This window comes from Mercenaria mercenaria, chromosome 1 (assembly GCF_021730395.1).
Source record: "Mercenaria mercenaria strain notata chromosome 1, MADL_Memer_1, whole genome shotgun sequence".
Classification (NCBI taxonomy): domain Eukaryota; kingdom Metazoa; phylum Mollusca; class Bivalvia; order Venerida; family Veneridae; genus Mercenaria; species Mercenaria mercenaria.
The window spans coordinates 88,271,839-88,296,466 of NC_069361.1; the positions used below are offsets into that span (position 1 = coordinate 88,271,839).

At 36.8% G+C, this 24,628-nt stretch overlaps 1 protein-coding gene across 5 annotated transcripts in view; it reads left to right on the forward strand.

Annotated features, from left to right (window-relative positions):
- The first annotated feature begins 3,300 nt into the window (after positions 1–3,300).
- The window catches only part of LOC123531333 (patatin-like phospholipase domain-containing protein 7), a 66,670-nt gene continuing 45,342 nt past the window's right edge, over positions 3,301–24,628 (forward strand). For 4 of the 5 annotated variants that reach the window (XM_045312212.2, XM_045312187.2, XM_045312218.2 and 1 more), the window contains exons 1-9: positions 3,873–4,031; positions 6,487–6,568; positions 7,056–7,147; positions 7,545–7,645; positions 7,879–8,031; positions 14,129–14,288; positions 16,619–16,696; positions 18,635–18,696; positions 23,564–23,630. In XM_045312212.2, the coding sequence (XP_045168147.2) occupies positions 3,918–4,031; positions 6,487–6,568; positions 7,056–7,147; positions 7,545–7,645; positions 7,879–8,031; positions 14,129–14,288; positions 16,619–16,696; positions 18,635–18,696; positions 23,564–23,630 (909 nt within the window). In that variant the 5' untranslated portion in view covers positions 3,873–3,917. Of the gene's footprint in view, positions 3,497–3,872; positions 4,032–6,486; positions 6,569–7,055; positions 7,148–7,544; positions 7,646–7,878; positions 8,032–14,128; positions 14,289–16,618; positions 16,697–18,634; positions 18,697–23,563; positions 23,631–24,628 lie in introns of those variants that run through there. The other variant, XM_045312195.2, reaches the window with a different exon arrangement.

Sequence of the window (24,628 nt, forward strand, 5' to 3'; positions counted from 1 at the left end):
GTCAATATGCAGTAATTGTCAAAATCGAAATTTTCAGGGCGATAAATTAAAAAAAAAATAACTCGAGAACATAATTTTACAACATTACGTTTCACAGCAAAAATGGGAAAGGCTTTCAAAAGGGATTTGAAAGAAAAGGAATCGTTTTGTGTGGTGTTTTATGTATATCCTTTACCACTGAAAAGTGGCATTTTTTAATTTTATATTTTCGGTCCATGCATTCAACGAAACTTATAACGTCACTCAGCATATACAGGACAGAAAATCAACATTACATACGCATGATAAACAAGTATTTTTATTGTAAAATCGTACATTTTACTTATTGTTTAATATAATATAACTATTTATAACTCGTGGAACAATGTCGGTATCTAGCAAAGTCCATAAAATACAATTAATTACAGTAGCTTAAAGATGTGTTATATTCTGCTTTAATTTGCATACTTCAATAATTCTGTCTAACCAAGATGCGTTGCTCGAAAATGTAGAGCCGAATTTACCTATGAATGCCAAACAGCAGGTTTATCGATATTTTAGTGTAAAGGGAAACAACTACAACGGCACACAAGGCAAAAAATCAATACCGACAAGAGTTGCGGTTCTCGTATATTTCACGCTTAAAGTTGGGGATGTGTGTGTCCGCGGACAAGCAGAATTTTTCAAGTATAAAATGAGAAAACAAAAAATATCATTTAGATTGTGTGTTGCTTCAAATGTATGGAGGTGATAAAGATAATTTAATGTATGAAATCCGTGATGTACTTGCTGAGAGTCTCTCGATTGCTGCAGTTTTAGAAAAAAAATGCATCTGTGTCTTTAAGCATCACTTTCCATGATCTGATTGGTTCTATGGCTAGGTTTTGCGCACACTGTAATTCGGTGACTATGATAAAAAATCAGAAACGTAAACAACTTAAAAAAGTATTTCAACAAGTTTGTTAGTAGAATTCCAACTGCTTAGACAATAAGTCACTGTCAAAGGAAATATGGGAGCCAGTAGTCAGCAAAATGAAAATTCAAAGTACACAGAGATTCCAACTATGACTAAAAACAAGTGGGAACGTTTTAAGAGTCTTTCTCTGAATGCATCTGGCTTTGTACCATTGCGTGGACAGTGTTTTGGGGCATGGCATCAAAAGATCCCAAACCCTGCTTGCGCGATTTCAGACTTTTATAAACTTTAAAAGACAAATATTTTAACAGCTTATTTTTTACCACAGTTACTGTGATTTTTTTCTTTTCATTGTCCTAAATAAAAAACTCTCCAGTCTATTTGCAGTTTCATGAAGGTATAATACTACAAATCCGAGCGAGTGAAATTTGACTATGGACTAGTTGATTTTTGAGTGTCCGTCACGGTGGACAAGTGAAAATGTGTGGATTTTCACACCCCTGCCCTGCCAGTCCATGATCAACCCCCCCCCCCCCCCCCCCCCCACACACACACACACACTTTTCTTCCCTACATACCGTCTGAAAAATATCATATTTGATAATTAATCATAAATCTAATCCCATTTAAGCAATATCAACATATTCCATTAGCACCTCTATAAAAATCTCTTACACTATAACAAGATAAGATATACAAGATTTGAAACAAACGCAATTCTTCTGAAACAGTGTGTGTGTGTGTGTGTGTGTGTGTGTGTGTGTGTGTGTGTGAGAGAGTGAGAGAGAGAGAGAGAGAGAGAGAGAGAGGGAGAGATGGAGGGAGAGAAGGTTGGGGGTTACAGAACTTCGAACATCGGTGGTATTAAATATTTTCTTATATAATTGTATGATACTTTTTACTTTTATATTGAATGATTTTTGAGGGTTTATCCTGATTTTCGCAAACATTGCTATTTGCATAATATTAAAATTATGAAAAAATACATATAACATCTTGTAAAATTAATGACAAAGTTTGAAGACAATTGTTACCGCTTATAAAATAAAGTAATGTTTACAATAATCAGACTATGTACATGTCAACTCATTCATTTCTATAGAATACTAGTCAGTTAGGTGTTTATCCTTCCCGCGATTTCGTGTAAGTTAGGTTTTTATCCATTCCTCATGTAAACTGAGTTCGGTTTTTATCAACTCGAAGTTAGGGTTTTATCCCTTTTCTCGCTGTCAGTACATTTGAACATGTATTGTGTCAACATGTAGTGGGTTTACAACATAGTGTAAACGGGCCTATAAAGCAGTATATTTTTGCTTTCAAACAACAAAATAGTAGAGGCATCAAAAGCATATTTGTATTTTTCAAGATTTTTTGTAAAACATTTCATTGAAAAGTTTGCCTTTTTCGTCGGTATTCCACCTGAAAACACAAGGGTTGATATATTTAACATGATACATTTTGAAATAAATATACACTCGATCAATGGAGACAGATATAACAACCGAAACATTCCTTTATATATCGAAATTACACAGAAAACAAAGCTGTATCGGCTTTACATCCGCCATGTTGGCACTGAGTTAGGGTTGCTGAACAGAGTTAAGATTATCCGGGTACATAGTGTGATTATGCAAAACATATACGGTTTGTACGTCACAGTTCAGACGTCATAGCGTTAAACGTCACGGCGCGTCCGAAAAGATAATCACATAAAACTTGTAAATAGTTGACAAATAGTTTCAAAGATGTAGGTAAATACCATTAATAACATGTTAGAATCGAAATAATATATCTGATGTAATGATTTGCTCTTGAATAAAGTCATTGTTTGTCGTCCAGATGCGTATTATTATATCACGGCTGCGCCTTCGTGATATTATTCCTTCGCATCTTAATTCCAAACAACGATTTCATTCAATGGCAAATCACTAAATGAGATATATTATTTCTTAATTTAAATACATGCAAGTTTGTAAAAACATGCCAGTAAATAAAAATGACTGAATGAATAGTAACATATTTTATCAATTTACCTTGTGCTTGGCGATGCAACATTCATACCATTGCATGTCAGCGGCATTATCCTCATAAAAATAAAACTCCCCAATGAAATCGAACAAAATGCAGAGAATTTAAAGAATTTAAGAATGATAAAACAGAATGCGGAAAAATGTGAATTTTTCTTTTATGCACAAATCCGCATATTTTTTTTTTCTCATTATTTTTTTCAGGTTATAACATCTGAAGAATCGCGATGGATTGGTTTGCACCATAGATTGGTAGGTCGAGGGTACAAGCATATCCCTAGATCTAGAAAAGTTTTACACATGCGCGTTCTCTGGCAAAATGTAAATTCAAAAGGAAATGACGTCAGTGTGAGCAAACAAGTGCATTTCATGAACATTTTAAAAAGAGGCTTCATTTTGTACTTTTTTTCTTTTTCACGATTTACTGCAGAACAGCGTCGACTCATATTTGATTCGTGTTATGACAGCAGCAGAATCCTACGGGATATGTTCATCTCCGCCTCACCGGGGTCGGGCAGGAGAAAAAAAAACATTCCCTCGGTCGTTTGCAGATGTTATGACAGGTTTCGTTCCAGTAGGGATTCAAGTTTGGCAATATAAATATTATAAACGTTGCGAATATATTTAGCATGTAATACAGCTCAATTAATGCGCATCTATGTAGATCTCAATAGGTGTTGATTAAATTATGCACCTGTCAATATTTTGCCCGTCCGTGGAGTGGAGGGGGGCGGCGGGGTGACCCAGGGGACTTTGACATTTTAAAAATTTTGTTGTCTAAATCCCCACCCTAAATCCCCACCCTAGAGCCTGGTTGGTACATCAAATGTTTGTCAAATTCCCGCCTGTCGGGAATGGTCTTCTGTTTATAAGTCCCGTAATTTCCCTTAATAGTGTTGTCAGATTCTTTCGTTTAGTATAAACTCTTTGGGTTTAATTGATTGTTTTGATGCTCTTCAAATTGAAGTTAAACTAAAACGCACAAAAATGTCAAAATGACCACATCTTTTGACGAACTAAAAGTCAATTTTAAGGAGAGGCTGAGTGATATTGAAGAGGAAATCAAGCGTCAAGTTGCAGAGAGACTGTCCAAATATGACTTGACTTTAGTAAGATATTTGTTAGCTTACAAGGCGGTCAGAGAGATAATTTATTTTAGGTCGATTGTGAAGCAAGTTCTACAAATTATATCACTCTCGACAACTCATTCCTGATGGAGAAGAGAAGCCAGTTTCCCTTTTAATGCTTGTGGCCAAAAAAGGGAGCTACTGGTACCATTTTTCACGTCTTTGATATGACGCGGCTAGGGATCGAACCAATAACCTCTCGCACTCGAAGCGGACGCTGTACCACTAGGTAGTCAAAATAATTTGACGTTCAGATTGTTTTATATTTGTGACTGGCAATCTAAATGTCAAAACTTTGAAGGACCAAAATAATGGAGGATGAATCACCATACACAGTCGTGTAAAGTTATTGATTTTATCGCTTGCGCATATTGGTTTGTATACATGTAAACATGTATCGAGTACAGTACATACATAGGTTTAAATCACCACAAAATTCGTAATTTTAGATATTATTTGAAAATGTTTACATAAATCAATAAGGAATTGAATCCCTTTTTGATGCATGTAAGTTTTATTTGAATTTATGGCCAATTCTTGAAATAATCAGCATTTAAACCTATAGCATGTAAAGCGTCGGCAGTGATGAAAAATTCGTCGGAAATTGCTTCAACTATTTTAGTCTTTCGAGTGTTTGACGCGAGTGGGATATTGCCCATATGAAAAAATTATCTCAATATTTCCTAGGATCGCGTTAAATTAGTTGGACTATATCACTAGGCTACAGAGGTGGTTAGGATTCATATAAATATTTTGCTTCAGGCTGATTTGAGCCAGGATCAGGTCTATAATTTCGTAGTTTTTATAGACATTCTGTAACTGTACGTACAGTTCATAAATTTAAAGATTTTTCAATCTATAAATTTACAGATTGGGTACATGAAATCTGTTAAAATTACAGTTTGAATAAAAACAGCAGCTTTAAACCTAAGGGGTACATCAAATAAAGGTTTTGGGGTAGTGTGGGTATAGTAACCCCAATACATAGACAAGGGCTCCAGCTGTGAAATGGCCATTTTGGTATATGGTCATTATCAAGATAGACCATTAGCGGGTCTGTAAGTCCTGCAATGCTTTGTTATTTTCATAGCTGAAAAAGTATTCTCTCTAACACTGCCATTGAGTCGAATTTCATTGGCGCCAACTAGATAATCATCGATCTGATCTTGTGATCTTTCTCACAGACGTAGTAACGGATAATCCGATATTTAGCAGTAAACCAGTGAAGACAATACACCAACGTGTCAATATCGAATTACACTACGTGGCATAATTTAAAACTTTGCTGAGTCACGAGAGTGTTCCTCTACGCAAGAGCGATTATTAGTCAATCTGATTCGCTAAATTTAGCTCCGCCTACTTCAACGAAAGCAAATGAAATGAAAAATTAGCTGGTAAGAAAGTATTAAAAGGGGAGTCAATAAATATATTAGACATAGTTAATTCACAAAAGATGCCACTGAATGACATGAAACATGTGATATAAGCACAATAAATGTGCCAAAATGACTGAATTGATAAAGTGGAGGTATATTTCCCTTCCACACATGAGCTAGAAAAAATGCATAGGCCCACCATACCCAGGTAACTTTTATACCATTGCTTACTGCACATGCCATTTATGGAGGGTATAATAACCCATTGTTTGCTGTTTTAGTAGTCAAAATGCAGGAAGTAAAGTTCAAAATGGGGAAAATAAGTATGAAGGAGTATGAAATTGTTTAAAGATATTCTACGCATTGTCTTTCTATTTCCACTTGAAGTATTACTGCACAGGACTTCTGGCCAAGCTTACATTTTAGTGTAATGTCGTGACACACTAAAAACTAAACTTCAACATAAATGTAATTATAAAGTTTCCTTCTTAAAGATAGGCATTGTTTGAGAACATTTCCATTTACTCATTGACATTATGATGGTTAAAGAACAAGTTACAAAAACTTGCAGGAGAGCTTATTTTTACCTCTAGCAAACTGCTTAATATTTATTTCGTCCAAAGAGTTTTGTTCCCCAGGATCCTCTCACACCAATATTGTGGGAGGACCCCCAGACCCTCTCTACTTCACAACTTCAACCTACTATTTCAATAACTAATGAAACCCCTATATACTTATTAATATATCAAAATCTCTTTAGATTTACTTATGATCTATTGATCACTGTATGATATACAGAATGAGCATTGTGCCCTAACTGTTCTACCAGAATATCACATGATCGCTCCTTGACATGCACGGGATATACAAAATAACTGGAAAGTACAACATTGTCGAATTAACAGGGATCACACTGGGTATTTTTTCTCAGAGCCACCGCCACTGCTTTTTCTGAAATGATAACTTTTCCACAAAATGAGGACAGATAAAATTTCAGGAAGAAAGGCAAAGGTCCCTGGATTTCTGCGTGTACTTAAAAGCATCCTACAATTTCTTTTCAGAGTATTGTGGTAGCAGTGTCTGTGGCTATTATAACTACTCTTGTCATTGTCGTGTTTGGATTATGGAAACTCAAGAAAAGAGGTATTTGATATTACTCCTTGCAAATAGTGATCAGATGCTGTGAAATCATTCTATTTTCTGGACATACAATTTTGTGTTTTCTTCCAATGTGGCTATTTCCTTGGAATATCAGTTAGCAGAATTTGATCTTTGAACATAAAATGAATGGGCATCTTACTTGTTTGTTGGGATTTAAATCATGGATTAACTCAGCCATGAAATCCACGAAATTGCATTTAGTCCCCATGAACATAGATGATTTCACAGTATTCAGATGTATACTAGAGCTGATAGGACTAAAGATAGGGAAATATAGAAATAAAATCATGATAATAGATTCTAAGTTTTCAGTGTAGTTTTATCCTACTTATCTTTCATAAGATTTTGCAGTGTAGTTGAAATAAGAAAGAAAGTTGTCAAACACTGCAGAATTACAGCAGTATAATTGTTTGTTAAAGCATTATTTGATTTTACCTGATGTTTGAAACTACAAGTATTTGTGTTTCAGCGGCTCAACAGAGCCAGAGTGGTACCCACAAGAAGTATCGGTTCAGGAAGAGGGACAAGGTACTCTTCTATGGACGCAAAATGCTCAGGAAGGTAATTTATGTCTTCCATTATAAAAAATGTAACTTTTATAATTTGATGCATTTTCCAGCAAAATTGGGTGTAATGGTACATTGTATTTGGGGGTTTTTCACTTCTTTTCTATGTTGAGTTAAATAAATGTTTGAATTCTTCACTAATTAGTGAAAATTTCAATTACACATACATTTTGTTATATATGTTATTGTTAATCATCAATGTTATTTTTAGTTGATTTTGATATGTCTATATACATACAAATGTAGATGTACATGTACTTAACTTTAGAAAGTGTAGCAGGACAATAAAGATTGTAAAGTATGAGATTGATAAATTAAGGGTCAATATAATAATGTAAGATCACACCATTATAGTACTGTGAATAAGGATATTTTTATGTGGTTTGTTTCAGGTGAGCAGTTTTTCTCGGAATACAATCAACGCCGCAGGATTGGGTCAGGGGAAAGGTAGAGGAGAACTGAATAAGAAAGAAATCATGATGCTGGCTAAAAAGTAAGATTGGAAGGGAAACAACAGAAAAAATATTGAACCATTATAATTTTTGTGTTAAATAGCTACAGTTGATATTACATTTAACAGAATGTTTTTGTGAACTACACCAAATGGTTTCTTAAATTTATAGGAATTCTACATCTTTCCTCTAAGTAACTTAAAAGCAAGGTCAAATAATGTTTTTGAGCATCAGAATTGTTTTATTATTCATGTATTGATGCATAATTTGCTAGGTTTTCCAAGATACTGAGACTGAAGAAAGCCCCGTCACAACCTACACTACAAGTTAAGTGTCCACCAAAGTCTTTTTTTGAAGCTGATGGAGCTGAGATGGAGGAAGATCACAGGATTCCCTCCGAGGTTCTGTATATGCTCAGGAGTGTCAGGTAAGCACAATGTTCATTGCTTGCACACTTTTAATTACGAAGAATCAACTTTAGATACTTCAGATCAGTGCAATATTTATGCCCTCATTCGAAGAAGAGTGGGTATGTTGTTTCTTTTGGTTGGTGAATACACCATTCAATGGGTCATCGTGGGAGGCATAAGTGTTTTACAAACAACTCTTGTTACCTTTCTTTTTTGTGCCCCCCGCCCCCCCCCCCCCATGAGTGGTGGGGGCATATAGATTTGCTCTTGTCTGTCCGTCCTTCCGTCTGTCCTTCTGAGAATGTTGTGTCTCGTCTAGCTCCAAAAGTATTTGACGTAGAGTCACAAACCTTTACAGGACTGTTGGTCAGCATGTGTAGTTGTGCACTTGGGGTTTCGCGTCCGGATTGATTCAGTTGTGTAGGAGTTATGGCCCCTGACTTTGTAAAAATTGGTCATTGTACCCCGGGAACAACAAAGTTGTAAGAGGGGGTATACTGGTTTCAGGTTGTCTGTCTGTCTGTCCGTAGACACAATCTTGTGCACACCATCTCTCCTCATCCCCTTGACACAATTTAATGAAACTTCACATAAGTGATCAGTAACAACAGTAGTTGTGCATGGGGCATGTTAGGTTCTTTCAGAAAAAAATTGCAGAGTTACGGGACTTTGTTTTTTGTTACTATACTATATACATAGACACAATCTTGTGCGCACCATCTCTCCTCATCCCCTTGACACAATTTAATGAAACTTCATACAAGTGATCACTAACAACAGTAGTTGTGCATGGGGTATGTTAGGTTCTTTAATAAAAAAAATGCTGAGTTATGGGACTTTGTTTTTAGCTCACCTGTCACAAAGTGACAAGGTGAGCTTTTGTGATCGCGCAGCGTCCGTCGTCCATCCGTGCGTGCGTGCGTCAGTCCGTAAACTTTTGCTTGTGACCACTTTAGAGGTCACATTTTTTGTGGGATCTTTATGAAAGATGGTCAGAATGTTCATCTTGATGATATCAAGGTCAAGTTCGAAACTGGGTCACATGCCGTCAAAAACTAAGTCAGTAGGTCTAAAAATAGAAAAACCTTGTGACCTCTCTAGAGGCCAAATATTTCACAAGATCTTCATGAAAATTGGTCAGAATGTTCACCTTGATGATATCTAGGTCAAGTTCGAAACTGGATCAGGTGCCTTCAAAAACTAGGTCAGTAGGTCTAAAAATAGAAAAGACTTGTGACCTCTCTAGAGGCCATAGATTTCACAAGATCTTCATGAAAATTGGTCAGAACGTTCACCTTGATGATATCTAGGTCAAGTTCGAAACTGGGTCACGTGCCATTAAAAACTAGGTCAGTAGGTCAAATAATAGAAAAACCTTGTGAACTCTCTAAAGGCCATATTTTTCATGGGATCTTATGAAAGTTGGTCTGAATGTTTATCTTGATGATGTCTAGATCAAGTTCGAAACTGGGTCACGTGCGGTCAAAAACTAGGTCAGAAGGTCTAAAAATAGAAAAACCTTGTGACCTCTCTAAAGGCCATATATTTCATGAGATCTTCATGAAAATTGCTCAGAATGTTCACCTTGATGATATCTAGGTCAAGTTCGAAAGTGGGTCACGTGCCATCAAAAACTAGGTCAGTAGGTCAAATAATAGAAAAACCTTGTGACCTCTCTAAAGGCCATATTTTTTTTTTCATGGGATCTGTATGAAAGTTGGTCTGAATGTTCATCTTGATGATATCTAGGTCAAGTTCGAAACAGGGTCATGTGCAGTCAAAAATTAGGTCTAAAAATAGAAAAACCTTGTGACCTCTCTAGAGGCCATACTTGTGAATGGATCTCCATAAAAGTTGGTCAGAATGTTCATCTTAATGATATCTAGGTCAAGTTCGAAAGTGGGTCACGTGCCGTCAAAAAGTAGGTCAGTAGGTCAAATAATGAAAAAACCTTGTGACCTCTCTAGAGGCCATATTTTTCATGGGATCTGTATGAAAGTTGGTCTGAATGTTCATATAGATGAAATCTAGGTCAAGTTTGAAACTGGGTCATGTGCGGTCAAAAACTAGGTCAGTAGGTCTAAAATTATTAAAATCTTTTGACCTCTCTAGATGCCATATTTTTCAATGGATCTTCATGAAAATTGATCTGAATGTTCACCTTGATGATATCTAGGTCAGTTTCGAAACTGGGTCACGTGCGGTCAAAAACTAGGCCAGTAGGTATAAAAATAGAAAAACCTTGTGACCTCTCTAGAGGCCATATTTTTCATGAGATCTTCATGGAAATTAGTGAGAATGTTCACCTTGATGAGATCTAGGTAAAGTTCAAAACAGAGTCACGTACCTTCGAAAACTAGGTCAATAGGTCAAATATGTGACCTCTCTAGTAATCATATTTTTCAATAGATCTTCATGAAAATTGGTCAGAATTTTTATCTTGATAATATTTAGGTCAAGTTCAAAACTGGGTCACATGAGCTCAAAAACTAGGTCACTATGTCAAATAATAGAAAAAACGACGTCATACTCAAAACTGGGTCATGTGGGAAGAGGTGAGCGATTCAGGACCATCATGGTCCTCTTGTTTGTTAACATACTATGTACATACAGTCTGCATATGCCTAATCTTCCGGACCCTTGCACACAATTTAATGAAACTTCACACAAATGATCAGTACCAACCCTAGTTGTGCATGGTGCATGTTACGTTCTTTTAGATAAATATTCTGCAGAGTTATTGGACTTTGTTTCTTGTTATCATACTGTGTACATACAGTCTGCATATGCAATCTTGTGCGTGGCTAATCTTCCGAACCCTTGCACACAATTTAATGAAACTTCACACAAATGATCAGTACCAACCCAAGTTGTGCATGGTGCATGTTACTTTCTTTTAGATAAATATTCGGCATAGTTATGGGACTTTGTTTTTAGCTCACCTGTCACATAGTGACAAGGTGAGCTTTTGTGATCACGCAGCGTCCGTGGTCCGTCCGTCCGTGAACTTTTGCTTGTGACCACTCTAGAGGTCACATTTTTTGTGGGATCTTTATGAAAGTTGGTCAGAATGTTCATCTTGATGATATCTAGGTCAGGTTCAAAACTGGGTCAGGTGCCTTCAAAAACTAGGTCAGTAGGTCTAAAAATAGAAAAACCTTGTGACCTCTCTAGAGGCCATATATTTCATAAGATCTTCATGAAAGTTGGTCAGAATGTTCACCTTGATGATATCTAGGTCAAGATTGAAACTGGGCCACGTGCCATCAAAAACTAGGTCAGTAGGTCTAAAAATAGAAAAACCTTGTGACCTCTCTAGAGGCCATATATTTCACAAGATCTTCATGAAAATTGGTCAGAATGTTCACCTTGATGATATCTAAGTCAAGTTCGAAACTGGGTCACGTGTCGTCAAAAACTAGGTCAGTAGGTATAATGATAGAAAAACCTTGTGACCTCTCTAAAGGCCATAGTTTTCATGGGATCTGTATGAAAGTTGGCCTGAATGTTTATCTTGATGATATCTAGGTCAAGTTCGAAACTGGGTCACGTGCGGTCAAAAACTAGGTCAGTAGGTCTAAAAATAGAAAAACATTGTGACCTCTCTAGAGGCCATATATTTCATGAGATCTTCATGAAAATTGGTCAGAATGTTCACCTTGATGATATCTAGGTCAAGTTCGGAAGTGGGTCACGTGCCTTAAAAAACTAGGTCAGTAGGTTAAATAATAGAAAAACCTTGTGACCTCTCTAAAGGTCATATTTTTCATGGGATCTGTATGAAAGTTGGTCTGAATGTTCATCTTGATGATATCTAGGTCAAGTTCGAAACAGGGTCATGTGCGGTCAAAAACTAGGTCAGTAGGTCTAAAAATAGAAAAACCTTGTGACCTCTCTAGAGGCCATATTTGTGAATTGATCTCCATAAAAATTGGTCAGAATGTTCAACTTGATGATATCTAGGTCAAGTTCGAAAGTGGGTCACGTGCCTTCAAAAAGTAGGTCAGTAGGTCAAATAATGAAAAAACGTTGTGACCTCTCTAGAGGCCATATTTTTCATGCGATCTGTATGAAAGTTGGTCTGAATGTTTATCTTGATGATATATAGGTCAGTTTTGAAACTGGGTCAACTGCGATCAAAAACTAGGTCAGTAGGTTTTGAAATAGAAAAACCTTGTGACCTCTCTAGAGGCCATACCCTTGAATGGATCTTCATGAAAATTGGTCAGAATGTTCACCTTGATGATATCTAGGTCAAGTATGAAACTGGGTCACGTGCCATAAAAAACTAGGTCAGTAGGTCAAATAATAAAAAAACCTTGTGACCTCTCTAGAGGCCATACTTTTCATGGGATCTGTATGAAAGTTGGTCTGAATGTTCATCTTGATGATATCTAGGTCAAGTTTGAAACTGGGTCAACTGCGGTGAAAAACTAGGTCAGTAGGTCTAAAATTAAAAAAATATTTTGACCTCTCTAGAGGCCATATTTTTCAATGGATCTTCATGAAAATTGATCTGAATGTTCACCTTGATGATATCTAGGTCAGTTTCGAAAGTGGGTCACGCGCGGTCAAAAACTAGGCCAGTAGGTATAAAAATAGAAAAACCTTGTGACCTCTCTAGAGGCCATATTTTTCATGAGATCTTCATGCAAATTAGTGAGAATGTTCACCTTGATGATATCTAGGTAAAGTTCAAAACAGGGTCACGTACCTTCGAAAACTAGGTCAATAGGTCAAATAATAGAAAAACCTTGTGATCTCTCTAGAGACCATATTTTTCAATGGATCTTCATGAAAATTGGTCAGAATTTTTATCTTGATAATATCTAGGTCAAGTTCAAAACTGGGTCACATGAGCTCAAAAACTAGGTCACTATGTCAAATAATAGAAACAACGACGTCATACTCAAAACTGGGTCCTGTGGGAAGAGGTGAGCAATTCAGGACCATCATGGTCCTCTTGTTTGTTACTATACTGTATACATACAGTCTATATGCATACAGTCCACATAAATTATGAAATCTTGTGTGCGTCAAAATGCAATGTACTGTGTTAGTGCATGCGGGGGGCACATTCATCACCTTTAGTGATAGCTCTAGTTTTAGTGTTGTGTCGCGCCTAGCTGCAGAAGTGCTTGACGTAGAGTCACAAAACTTTACAGGAATGTTAGTCAGCATGTGTAGTTGTGCACCTGGGGTTTTGCATCAGGATTCATTCAGTCATGTAGGAGTTATGGCCCCTGACTTAGTAAAAAATTGGTCATTTTAATGTTGTGTCGCGCGTAGCTCCAAAAGTATTTGACCAGAGTCACCAAAGTTTACAGGAATGTTGGTCAGCATGTGCAGTTGTGCACCTGGGGTTTCGCGTCCGGATTCATTCAGTCGTGTAGGACTTATGGCCCCTGACTTAGTTAAAAATTGGTAATTTTAATGTTGTGTCGCGCTTAGCTCCAAAAGTATTTGACCTAGAGTCACCAAAGCTTACAGGAATGTTGGTCAGCATGTGCAGTTGTGCACCTGGGGTTTTGCGTCCGGATTCATTCAGTATTGTAGGAGTTATGGCCCCTGACCTAGGAAAAAATTGTCATTTTAATGTTTTGTTGCGCGTAGCTCCGAAAATATTTTACCTACAGTCATTATTTCACTACACAAGACCAGATTTCTTGTCCAGACTTATTAAAAAAAAACATTTGTGAAACTTGTATGTTAAAATGTACTTGACCTAGAATCATAAAACATTAGAGGATTGTTTTATAGCCTATGAAGTGTTCTCTTTCGGATTTTACTCAGCTAGGCCAGAGTTATGGCCAACTAAGTGAAAAATACACATAAGGTTCTTAAAAGTTTGTGTTGCAAACATCTTAAAAATTGTTTAACCTGAGTCATTAAACCATGTTACAGTGGCAGGAGTGGGGGGCACCTTTGTCCTATGGACACACATCTAGTTTATAACTAGACAGTATAAAGATGTTGTTACAAGTGTATGAACTAGACAGTTGTTGTCTTCAGTTCAGTAGAAGGAGCTGTGTTATAGGTTTATCTTTGTTTATTTAAAGGACATATTCAGTTCAATATATAAGTGTATGTTACAGATGGAAGTACTTATTTTAGGGTATTTGGCCACTTTGAGAAACCTCTATTCTTGGAGCTGTGTAAACATATGGAGTCAAAGTTTGTTCCAGCAGGAAGTTACCTGTTCAGGGTAGGAGATGAAGACAACTGTATATATGTTGTACAGAGTGGCAAGATCAATGTCTATATCACTGAAGGGGTAGGTCATTTGACTGTGTATATTTGAAATCAGAATAGTTTCATTTTCTTTTTTGTTTGAAGAATATTACATGTAACAGTTTATCAGTTATTGTTTACTTAATATAATCATATTTGTATATTTCTGAAATTTTGATTGTTATGGTATTTGATAGTTTTAACAGATATTGCATTATGCATATGTGTAACTTGTAAGATATATCAGCTCACACTTACTAAAATGAATTGTCTGTCAGTACTCAAAACTGTTGCCTGAGGTCTTACACTTACTAAATGAATTGTCTGTCAGTACTCAAAACTGTTGCCTGAGGTCTTACACTTACTAAATGAATTGTCTGTCAGTACTCAAAACTGTTGCCTGAGGTCAATAGGGCTGAGAGTCAGCAATGTTGACTATTGATCTGCAAGCCATTCAGTAAGTATTTGTTTACATGGCATAAGATTTTCAGATTTATTGGCTCGACTATTCGAAGAATGGGTAGAGCCATTGGACTCACCCATGAGTAGATGTCCTCGTCTGCGTCACAATTTGGTTAAGTTTTTGTATATAGCCACTTATGGGGAATGGATTGAAACTTAACACACTTATTTAGTGTGATAAACTGACTTACATTGTACAAGTTCCATAACTCTATTTTGCATTTTTTACAAAATTATGCCCCTTTTTCGACAGCAGTTTTTGGTTTAGTTTTTGTATGTAAGCTGGTATCTCAGTATGGATTGAAACTTCACACACTTGTCCACTGGCATGAGCTGATATGCATTATACAGATTCCATAACCCTGTTTTGCATTTTTACAAAATTATGCCCCTTTTTGACTTGAATATTCATTCAGTTGACAAGGCGGTTGAATGGTCGAGCTTTGCTGCCCTCTGACAGCTTTAGTTTTCTTGAAGTTTTGACTTTAATCCTTGAACTGTAGATCAGTAAATAGCATAAACTATGGACTGGAGATTTATATAATGAGTCATTTAATAAAAGTGTATGTTTTATTATGCCCCCCTTCGAAGAAGGAGGGGTATATTGTTTTGCAGATGTCGGTTGGTCGGTCAGTCGGTATGTAGACCAGTTGGTTTCCGGATGATAACTAAAGAACGCTTGAGTCTAGGATCATGGAAGTTGATATGGAGGTTGTTCATGACTAGCAGATGACCCTATTGATTTTGAAGTCAGTTGGTTAAAGGTCAAGGTCACAGTGACCTTGAACAGTTAAACGGTTTCAAGATGATAACTCAAGAACGCTTGGACCTAGGATCATGAAAGTTGATAGGGAGGTTGGTCATGACCAGCAGATGACCCCTATTGATTTTGAGGTCAGTTGGTTAAAGGTCAAGGTCACAGTGACCTTGAACAGTTAAACGGTTTCCGGATGATAACTCAAGAACGCTTGGGCCAAGGATCATGAAAGTTGATAGGGAGGTTGATCATGACCAATAGATGATCCCTATTGATTTTGAGGCCATTAGGTCAAATGTCAAGGTCACAGTGTTCCAGAACAGTTAAACAGTTTCCGGATGCTAATTCAAGAATGCTTGCACCTAGGATTATTAAACTTGATAGGGAGGTTAGTCATGACCAGCAGATGACCCCTGTTGATTTTGCGGTCAGTATGACAAAGGTCAAGGTCACAGCGACCCGGAACAGTTTTACGATTTCGGATGATAATTCAAGAACTCTTGGGTCTAAGATCATGAAAGTTGATAGGGAGGTTGGTCATGACCAGCAGATGACCCCTATTGATTTTTGGTTCTGTAGGTCAAAGGTAAGTGTCAAAGTGACCCAAAACAGTTAAACCGCTTCCGGACGATAACTTGAGAATGCTTGCACCTAGGATTATTAAACTTGATAGGGAGGTTAGTCATGATCAGCAGATGACCCCTGTTGATTTTGCGTTCAGTATGACAAAGGTCAAGATCACAGCGACCCGGAACAGTTTTACGATTTCCGGATGATAACTCAAGAACTCTTGGGTCTAAGATCATGAAAGTTGATAGGGAGGTTGGTCATGACCAGCAGATGACCCCTACTGATGTTTGGTTCTGTAGGTCAAAGATCAAGGTCAAAGTGACCCAGAACAGTTAAACCATTTCAGGATGATAACTTGAGAATGCTTGGGCTTAGGATCACGAAACTTAATAGGGAGGTTGGTCATGACCAGCAGATTACCCCTATTGGTTTTGAGGTCAGTAGGTCAAAGGTCAAGGACACATTGACCCAAAATAGTAGAACTTTTATGTAGTGACCAAATAATTTCTGTTCCTTGTGCAATTACTGAATGCATCATGGGGGGGGGCATTTAGTGTTCTATGAGCTCTTGTTGTAAATTACAGGGTTCAGAGTACCTGGTGAAAGAAGTTGATACAGGTGATAGTATACACAGTCTGCTCAGTATACTAGACTTCATAACTGTAAGTACATGGCTCTGATAATGCCTGGTTGACTTCAATGCTTACCCAGTAATCTGTTACCTCTTTTTACGTGACATTTCTTATTTCATCATATATTACCGTCAGGTGGAACTAATTATGGCATAAAAACAAGAACAACGTTTTATTAGAGTATATTAATCATTATTTGAGTGCATGCTGAATAAATTGTAAATGATCTTAATTATATAGGTTACACCAAATACTTATTAGTCCCCTACTGGTTGAAAACCAGTTTCGGGGACTATAGGAATGCGCTTTTCCGTCATTCCGTCCGTCTGTCCGTCCGTCCGTCTGTCCGTCCGTCCGTCTGTCCGTCCGTCCGTCCGTCCGCAATTTCGTGTCCCGCCATAACTCTGTCATCCATGAAGGGATTTTAATATTACTTGGCACAAATGTTCCCCATGATGAGACGACGTGTCATGCGCAAAACCCGGACCCCTAGCTCAAAGGTCAAGGTCACAATTGGAGGTCAAAGGTCAACAGGGCTTTTTTCCTGTCCGGTCCATAACTCTCCCATCCATGAAGGGATTTTAATATTACTTGGCATAAATGTTCCCCATGATGAGACGACGTGTCATGCGCAAAACCCGGACCCCTAGCTCAAAGGTCAAGGTCACAGTTGGAGGTCAAAGGTCAACAGGGCTTTTTTCCTGTCCGGTCCATAACTCTCCCATTCATGAAGGGATTTTAATATTACTTGGCACAAATGTACCTCATAATAAGACGATGTGTCGTGCACAACTTTCAAACCCCTAGCTCAAAGGTCAAGGTCACACTTAGCAGTCTAATGTTAACATAGCATGAACAGGGTCTGTTTCGTGTCCGGTCCATAACTCTGACATTCATTAAGGAATTTTAATATCACTTAGCACAAGTGTTCCCCATGATGAGACGACGTGTCGTGCGCAAATCCCAGACCCCTAGCTCAAAGGTCAAGGTCACAATTGGGGGTCAAAGGTCAATAAGGTTTTTTCCCTGTCCGATCCAGAACTCTGTCATCCATCAAGGGATTACAATATTACTTGGCATAAATGTTTCCCATGATGAGACGACGTGTCATGCGCAACACCCAGTACCCTAGCTTAAAGGTCAAGGTCACACTTTGAGATCAAAGGTCAAGAGGATTTTTTTCCTGTCCGGTCTATAACTTTGTCATGCAAAGCAGGATTTAGATATCAGTTGGCACAAATATTCCCCTGGATGAGACAACATGTCATGCGCAAGAACCAGGTCCCTAGGTCTAAGGTCAAGGTCATATTTAGAGGTCAAAGGTCAAATTCAAGAATGACTTTGTACGGAACATTTCTTCTTCATGCATGGAGGGATTTTGATGTAACTTGGACCAAATGTTCACCACCATGAGGCACCCTTGTTTTTAGAATTACGTCCCTTTGTTGTTACTATAAATAGATTTTATTGTAACTTTTTTATTACTGGCGGTAGAGAAAAATCGTGACCACTTTTCTGTGGTACAGCATGCATGTTACATCCAATTTTTAGGTGTATTTTGACCTATCTCTACCTGGTAAAGAGTTTCTTGTGGACTTATATTATATAGATTTTTTTTTTTTTTTTTTTTTTTTTTTTAAAGATTAATTTCCGTTTGTTGTTACTATAAATAACTTACATGATAACATTTTTATAATCAGCCAAAAAAATTCAATATGAAAACAACTATAGGTTTTTATATATATAAATTTTAATCCAAGTGTTTTGTTATAACATATTGTATATATAGTACAATATTGTTTATACATCATTGACAGATATCAGTTCATTATGTTATACTGCAGTAGAGAAAATTAGGTGCCCACCAGTAGGGGACTTTGTATTGCATGGCAATACTTCATTCACTTGTTTTTAATGATATTATACATTGTGTTTTGTAATAAATCATACTTTGATATTGTTTTCTAGGGCAAACCCCAACCGTACAAAACAGTATCAGCTAGAGCTGTTGTTGATACAACCATTCTCAAGTAAGTTGGCAGGAGGGATGGTCTAGTGGTCTAGTTGTCGGCTCAGCCCAAAGGTCCTTGGTTCAAGTTCCACTAGGGTCATAACCACACTTTCTCATATGACCCCAGTTCTGGCTTTTCAAGGAATTGGACTTGAGAGGATCCAAATAAACTTAAGCTTTCATCACAGTTGAGCTAAAATAAACTAGTATATAAACTAATTAAGTTGACAAACTTTGTATATAAATATTGTAGCTTTTCATTTATGTTCAGAAGATCTGATGTATTTGTAGTGACTTTGATATTGGACATTGTGTCCAGCATAACATGTTTCTGTGTGCTGTTCAATGTATTGAACAAAGCAAAACTAAGGCCTAGATCTTGGCAGTGGGCCAAGGGATTTCTGTCTTTATTAGCACAGTTAGGGGCTAATGATCATCACAGTATGGTTCTAATAAACAAGGGTCATTGTTTATTGGAGAGTCAGTCTACCTTACAAGTGTATCAATAAGTGAGATGGGGAAACAGTGTACTTAATTTAATAAATATGTGATAACATTAAAAGTTATACCTATTTTTGGCATTTTCTTTTATGTAAAGAAAATTATTTGCTGATCATACATAATAAAATAATAAAAACTTATTTAGGGAAAAAAGCAAGTTTTTATTTATTCAAGTTCTATCTGGAGATTTGTTATATTTTAGAAAAACGTGACTTTCATTCATCTAAAAGTTTTGTTTTAATGCTTGCAGAATATTGTAAATAACATTTGTCTAAGATTGAAAACCGAATGTGCATTTCAGTTTTATAAAGTAAAGCATGAAAAAAGTACACTTAGGCAACTTATTATTGAAATTGAAAATTCAGTATATATGAAACACAATAATTTGAGTACCGCCTCGGTAGCCTAGTGGTAGAGCGTCCGCTTCGAGTGCGGGAGGTCGTGGTTTCGATCCCCGGCTGCGTCATACCAAAGACGTAAAAAATGGTACTAGCAGCTTCTTCGCTTGGCGCTCAGCATTAAGGGGATAGTGCTAGGACTGGTCAGCCCGGTGTCAGTATAATGTGACTGGGTGGGGTATCATGCCACGTGTCTACGACGTGATATTCCAGTGAGGCAGCACTATAAAGTTGGGCATTGTGCTCACTGGTACAAGTAGACACCGTCGTTTATATGACTGAAAAATTGTTGAAAAAGACGTTAAACCCGAACACACACACAATAATTTGATTTTACCCAGTAATATTATAATAAAATAAAATTCCAATAATGGTGATTGCATGTACATTGTATACGAGAAAATCATATTCCCATTCTTTTTGTAAGTATTCTATATAAATATAATGTAAGGATCACCTTCATTAGTATGACCTTTATAATTGTGATATTGGAAAATATTGTTTGTCAACACAAAGAACTCATTGAGTTTTCACTATACCTGTGTTTTATCAATGAAGTAAAAATACAAAGAAGTATAAAATATATTTTTATAGCTCTTTTGTTTCATTATCATTATTTTTTAGCTCACCTGTCACAAAGTGACAAGGTGAGCTTTGGTGCTCGCGCGGCGTGCGTGCGTGCGTGCGTAAACTTTTGCTTGTGACCACTCTAGAGGTCACATTTTTCATGGGATCTTTATGAAAGTTGGTCAGAATGTTCATCTTGATGATATCTAGGTCAAGTTCGAAACTGGGTCACATGCGGTCCAAAACTAGGTCAGTAGGTCTAAAAATAGAGAAACCTTGTGACCTCTCTAGAGGCCATATTTTTCAATGGATCTTCATGAAATTTGGTCAGAATGTTCACCTTGATCTAGTTCAAGTTCGAAACTGGGTCACATGCCATCAAAAACTAGGTCATTAGGTCAAATAATAGAAAAACCTTGTGACCTCTCTAGAGGCCATATTTTTCATGGGATCTGTATGGAAGTTGGTCTGAATGTTCATATTGATGATATCTAGATCAAGTTTGAAACTGGGTCAACTGCGGTAAAAAACTAGGTCAGTAGCTCTAAAAATAGAAAAACCTTTTGACCTCTCTAGAGGCCATATTTTTTAAAGGATCTTCATGAAAATTGGTCAGAATGTTCACCTTGATGATATCTAGATCAAGTTCGAAACTGGGTCAAGTGCGGTCAAAAAGTAGGTCAGTAGGTCTAAAAATAGAAAAACCTTGTGACCTCTCCTAGAAGCCATATTTTTCATGAGATCTTCATGAAAATTGGTGAGAATGTTCACCTTGATGATATCTAGGTCAAGTTCAAAACTGGGTCACATGCCTTCAAAAACTAGGTCATTAGGTTAAATAATAGAAAAACCTTGTGACCTCTCTAGAGGCCATATTTTTCAATGGATCTTCATGAAAATTGGTCAGAATTTTTATCTTGATGATATCTAGGTCAAATTCAAAACTGGGTCATATGAGCTCAAAAACTAGGTCACTATATCAAATAATAGAAAAAATGACGTCATACTCAGTTCAAAACTGGGTCATGTGAGGACAGGTGAGCGATTCAGGACCATCATGGTCCTCTTGTTAGCTCACCTGTCACAAAGTGACAAGGTGAGCTTTTGTGATCGCGCAATGTCCGTCGTCCGTCCGTGCGTGCGTGCGTCCGTAAACTTTTGCTTGTGACCACTCTAGAGGTCACATTTTTCATGGGATCTTTATGAAAGTTGGTCAGAATGTTCATCTTGATGATATCTAGGTAAAGTTCGAAACTGGGTCACGTGCCTTCAAAAACTAGGTCAGTAGGTTTAAAAATAGAAAAACCTTGTGACCTCTCTAGAGGCCATATATTTCACAAGATCTTCATGAAAATTGGTCAGAACGTTCACCTTGATGATATCTAGGTCAAGTTCAAAACTGGGTCACGTGCCGTCAAAAACTAGGTCAGTAGGTCAAATAATAGAAAAACCTTGTGACCTCTCTAGAGGCCATATATTTCACAAGATCTTCATGAAAATTGGTCAGAACGTTCATCTTGATGATATCTAGGTCAAGTTTGAAACTGGGTCACGTGCCATCAAAAACTAGGTCAGTAGATCAAATAATAGAAAAACCTTGTGACCTCTCTAAAGGCCACATTTTTCATGGGATCTGCATGAAAGTTGGTCTGAATGTTCATCTTGATGATATCAAGGTCTAGTTTGAAACTGGGTCATGTGCGGTCAAAAACAAGGTCAGTAGGTCTAAAAATAGAAAAACCTTGTGACCTCTCTAGAGGCCATATATTTCATGAGATCTTCATGAAAATTGGTCAGAATGTTCAACTTGATGATATCTAGGTCAAGTTCGAAAGTGGGTCACGTGCCATCAAAACCTAGGTCGGTACCTCAAATAATAGAAAAACCTTGTGACCTCTCTAGAGGCCATATTTTTCATGGGATCTGTATGAAAGTTGGTCAGAATGTTCATCTTGATGATATCTAGGTCAGTTTCGAAAGTGGGTAACGTGCCATCAAAAACTAGGTCAGTAGGTCAAATAATAGAAAAACCTTGTGACCTCTCTAAAGGCCATATTTTTCATGGGATCTGTATGAAAGTTGGTCAGAGTGTTCATCTTGATGATATCTAGGTCAAGTTCGAAACAGGGTCATGTGCGGTCAAAAACTAGGTCAGTAGGTCTAAACATAGAAACACCTTGTGACCTCTCTAGAGGCCATACTTGTGAATGGATCTCCATAAAAATTGGTCAGAATGTTCACCTTGATGATATCTAGGTCAAGTTTGAAACTCGGTCACGTGCCTTAAAAAACTAGGTCAGTAGGTCAAATAATAAAAAAACCTTATAGAGAGGTCATACTTTTCATTGGATCTGTATGAAAGTTGGTCTGAATGTTCATCTTGATGATATCTAGGTCAAGTTTGAAACTGGGTCAACTGCTTTCAAAAACTAGGTCAGTAGGTCTAAAATTATTAAAATCTTTTGACCTCTCTAGAGGCCATATTTTTCAATGGATCTTCATGAAAATTGATCTGAATGTTCACCTTGATGATATCTAGGTCTGTTTCCAAACTGGGTCACATGCGGTCAAAAACTTGGCCAGTAGGTATAAAAACAGAAAAACCTTGTGACTTCTCTAGAGGCCATATTTTTCATGAGATCTTCATGCAAATTAGTGAGAATGTTCACCTTGATGATATCTAGGTAAAATTCAAAACAGGGTCACGTACCTTCGAAAACTAGGTCAATAGGTCAAATAATAGAAAAACCTTGTGACCTCTCTAGAGACCATATTTTTCAATGGATCTTCTTGAAAATTGGTCAGAATTTTTATCTTGATAATATCTAGGTCAAGTTCAAAACTGGGTCACATGAGCTCAAAAACTAGGTCACTATGTCAAATAATAGAAAAAACGATGCATACTCAAAACTGGGTCATGTGGGAAGAGGTGAGCAATTCAGGACCATCATTGTCCTCTTGTTTTTAAATATTATTACTATGTCTTTTATTATTTTATTTGTAATAGTATATAATAATAATAATAATCTATATAATATTAATTTAAAAATAATAATAAAAATTACCTATATAAAAAAAAATATATATATATTATTCCGCATCAACTGAAGGAAAAAATTTCTATCAACTCCACTGCACACATCTTCATGGTCAAGTTGGGACTTCTGCTGTGCTAATTACCCTCTAATCAGCTACCGTTACATAATTGCTGATAAGCAGGAGATAAGATGGGAGTTGTATATTGGATTTGGGGGGTAGGGGGAACATTTATATTGTAGTGGATCTAGGCCTTTAAGCTGTTCCCTTTTAGACATGAAATTTCTGGAAGATGTTAATTACAGTGCATTTTCTTGAAATGAAATTTTATGAACAGTTTATTTGTAGTAATACCTAGTGATAATAAGGTGTTGTATATTGTAGACTACCTGCTTCAGCTTTCCAGTCATTGTTTGAAAGGTTTCCAGAGTCCTTGGTTAGAGTTGTACAGGTAAAATCATAAGTTGTTTCTTAGACATATCTATAATGTTTTATATCGAGCTTGAAGTGCAAATCCAATGGGACTGCTTGAGAAACCAGCTTTACAGCACCACGAGCATTTCCAGCATATGATGAATATTGTCTTTTTGTTATACCATGGTGAACTGGTAGTTTTTTATTCTTCTTTCTATTGCACTGTTTTAAGTCTCTTTTTGAAGGCAAATGATGTCACATAGTATGCAACAGGGAAATGTTTTGCTGTCTTTAGATAGCGGTGAACAGCTTCCGTAAGTTTTGATTTAAAATGATAAAAAAGCATACTTTCAGTAGACTTTGCCTTATTCATGTTATTAATATGCATAGTAACATAGTCTACCATGCAAAACAACCTTAGATTAATACATGTAGAGATAGTACCTAAGTTTTTCAAATCATTGGTTTGGAGTTAAAAAGCTTTGAAATGAAGAGAAATGTCCATATATTTCTCAAAAACAGAAATATAGACAATATTTTAACCAGAAGTGCGGAGTTATGAGCATTTAATATTTTCATGATAACGAAAATTTTGTGATCAAGGAAATGTAACTCTTCTTGAACATGGAGAGCATAAACATCAAAAGGACATAATATAGTCAATATTTTCTAATTGGGTGCATTTGATTTAACATTCAACTTTGATCTGGATTGCTAAATACTGATCCATGATACTGTGTGCTAAAAATTTAGAACATCTGGAACAGTCTATTAACAGCAAAATTACGCTTTAACAAAATCTAAATAGTTAAGCTCTAACTGGGACTCGAACCCAGGACCTCTCACCCCTAAGGCAGACACTCTACCACTTCCCTATAACAGCAGTAGCTAATAGCTATGCAGTTTAATTGCTGGATTACATTGTGTGAACTGGAAAAATAATCGGTGTAATTGGATTATCGGCGTATTCGCTTTGTTACCTAACGGCAATTTTTGTGTAAAGAAAAAATATAATCTAATGCTGCCAACGTCATA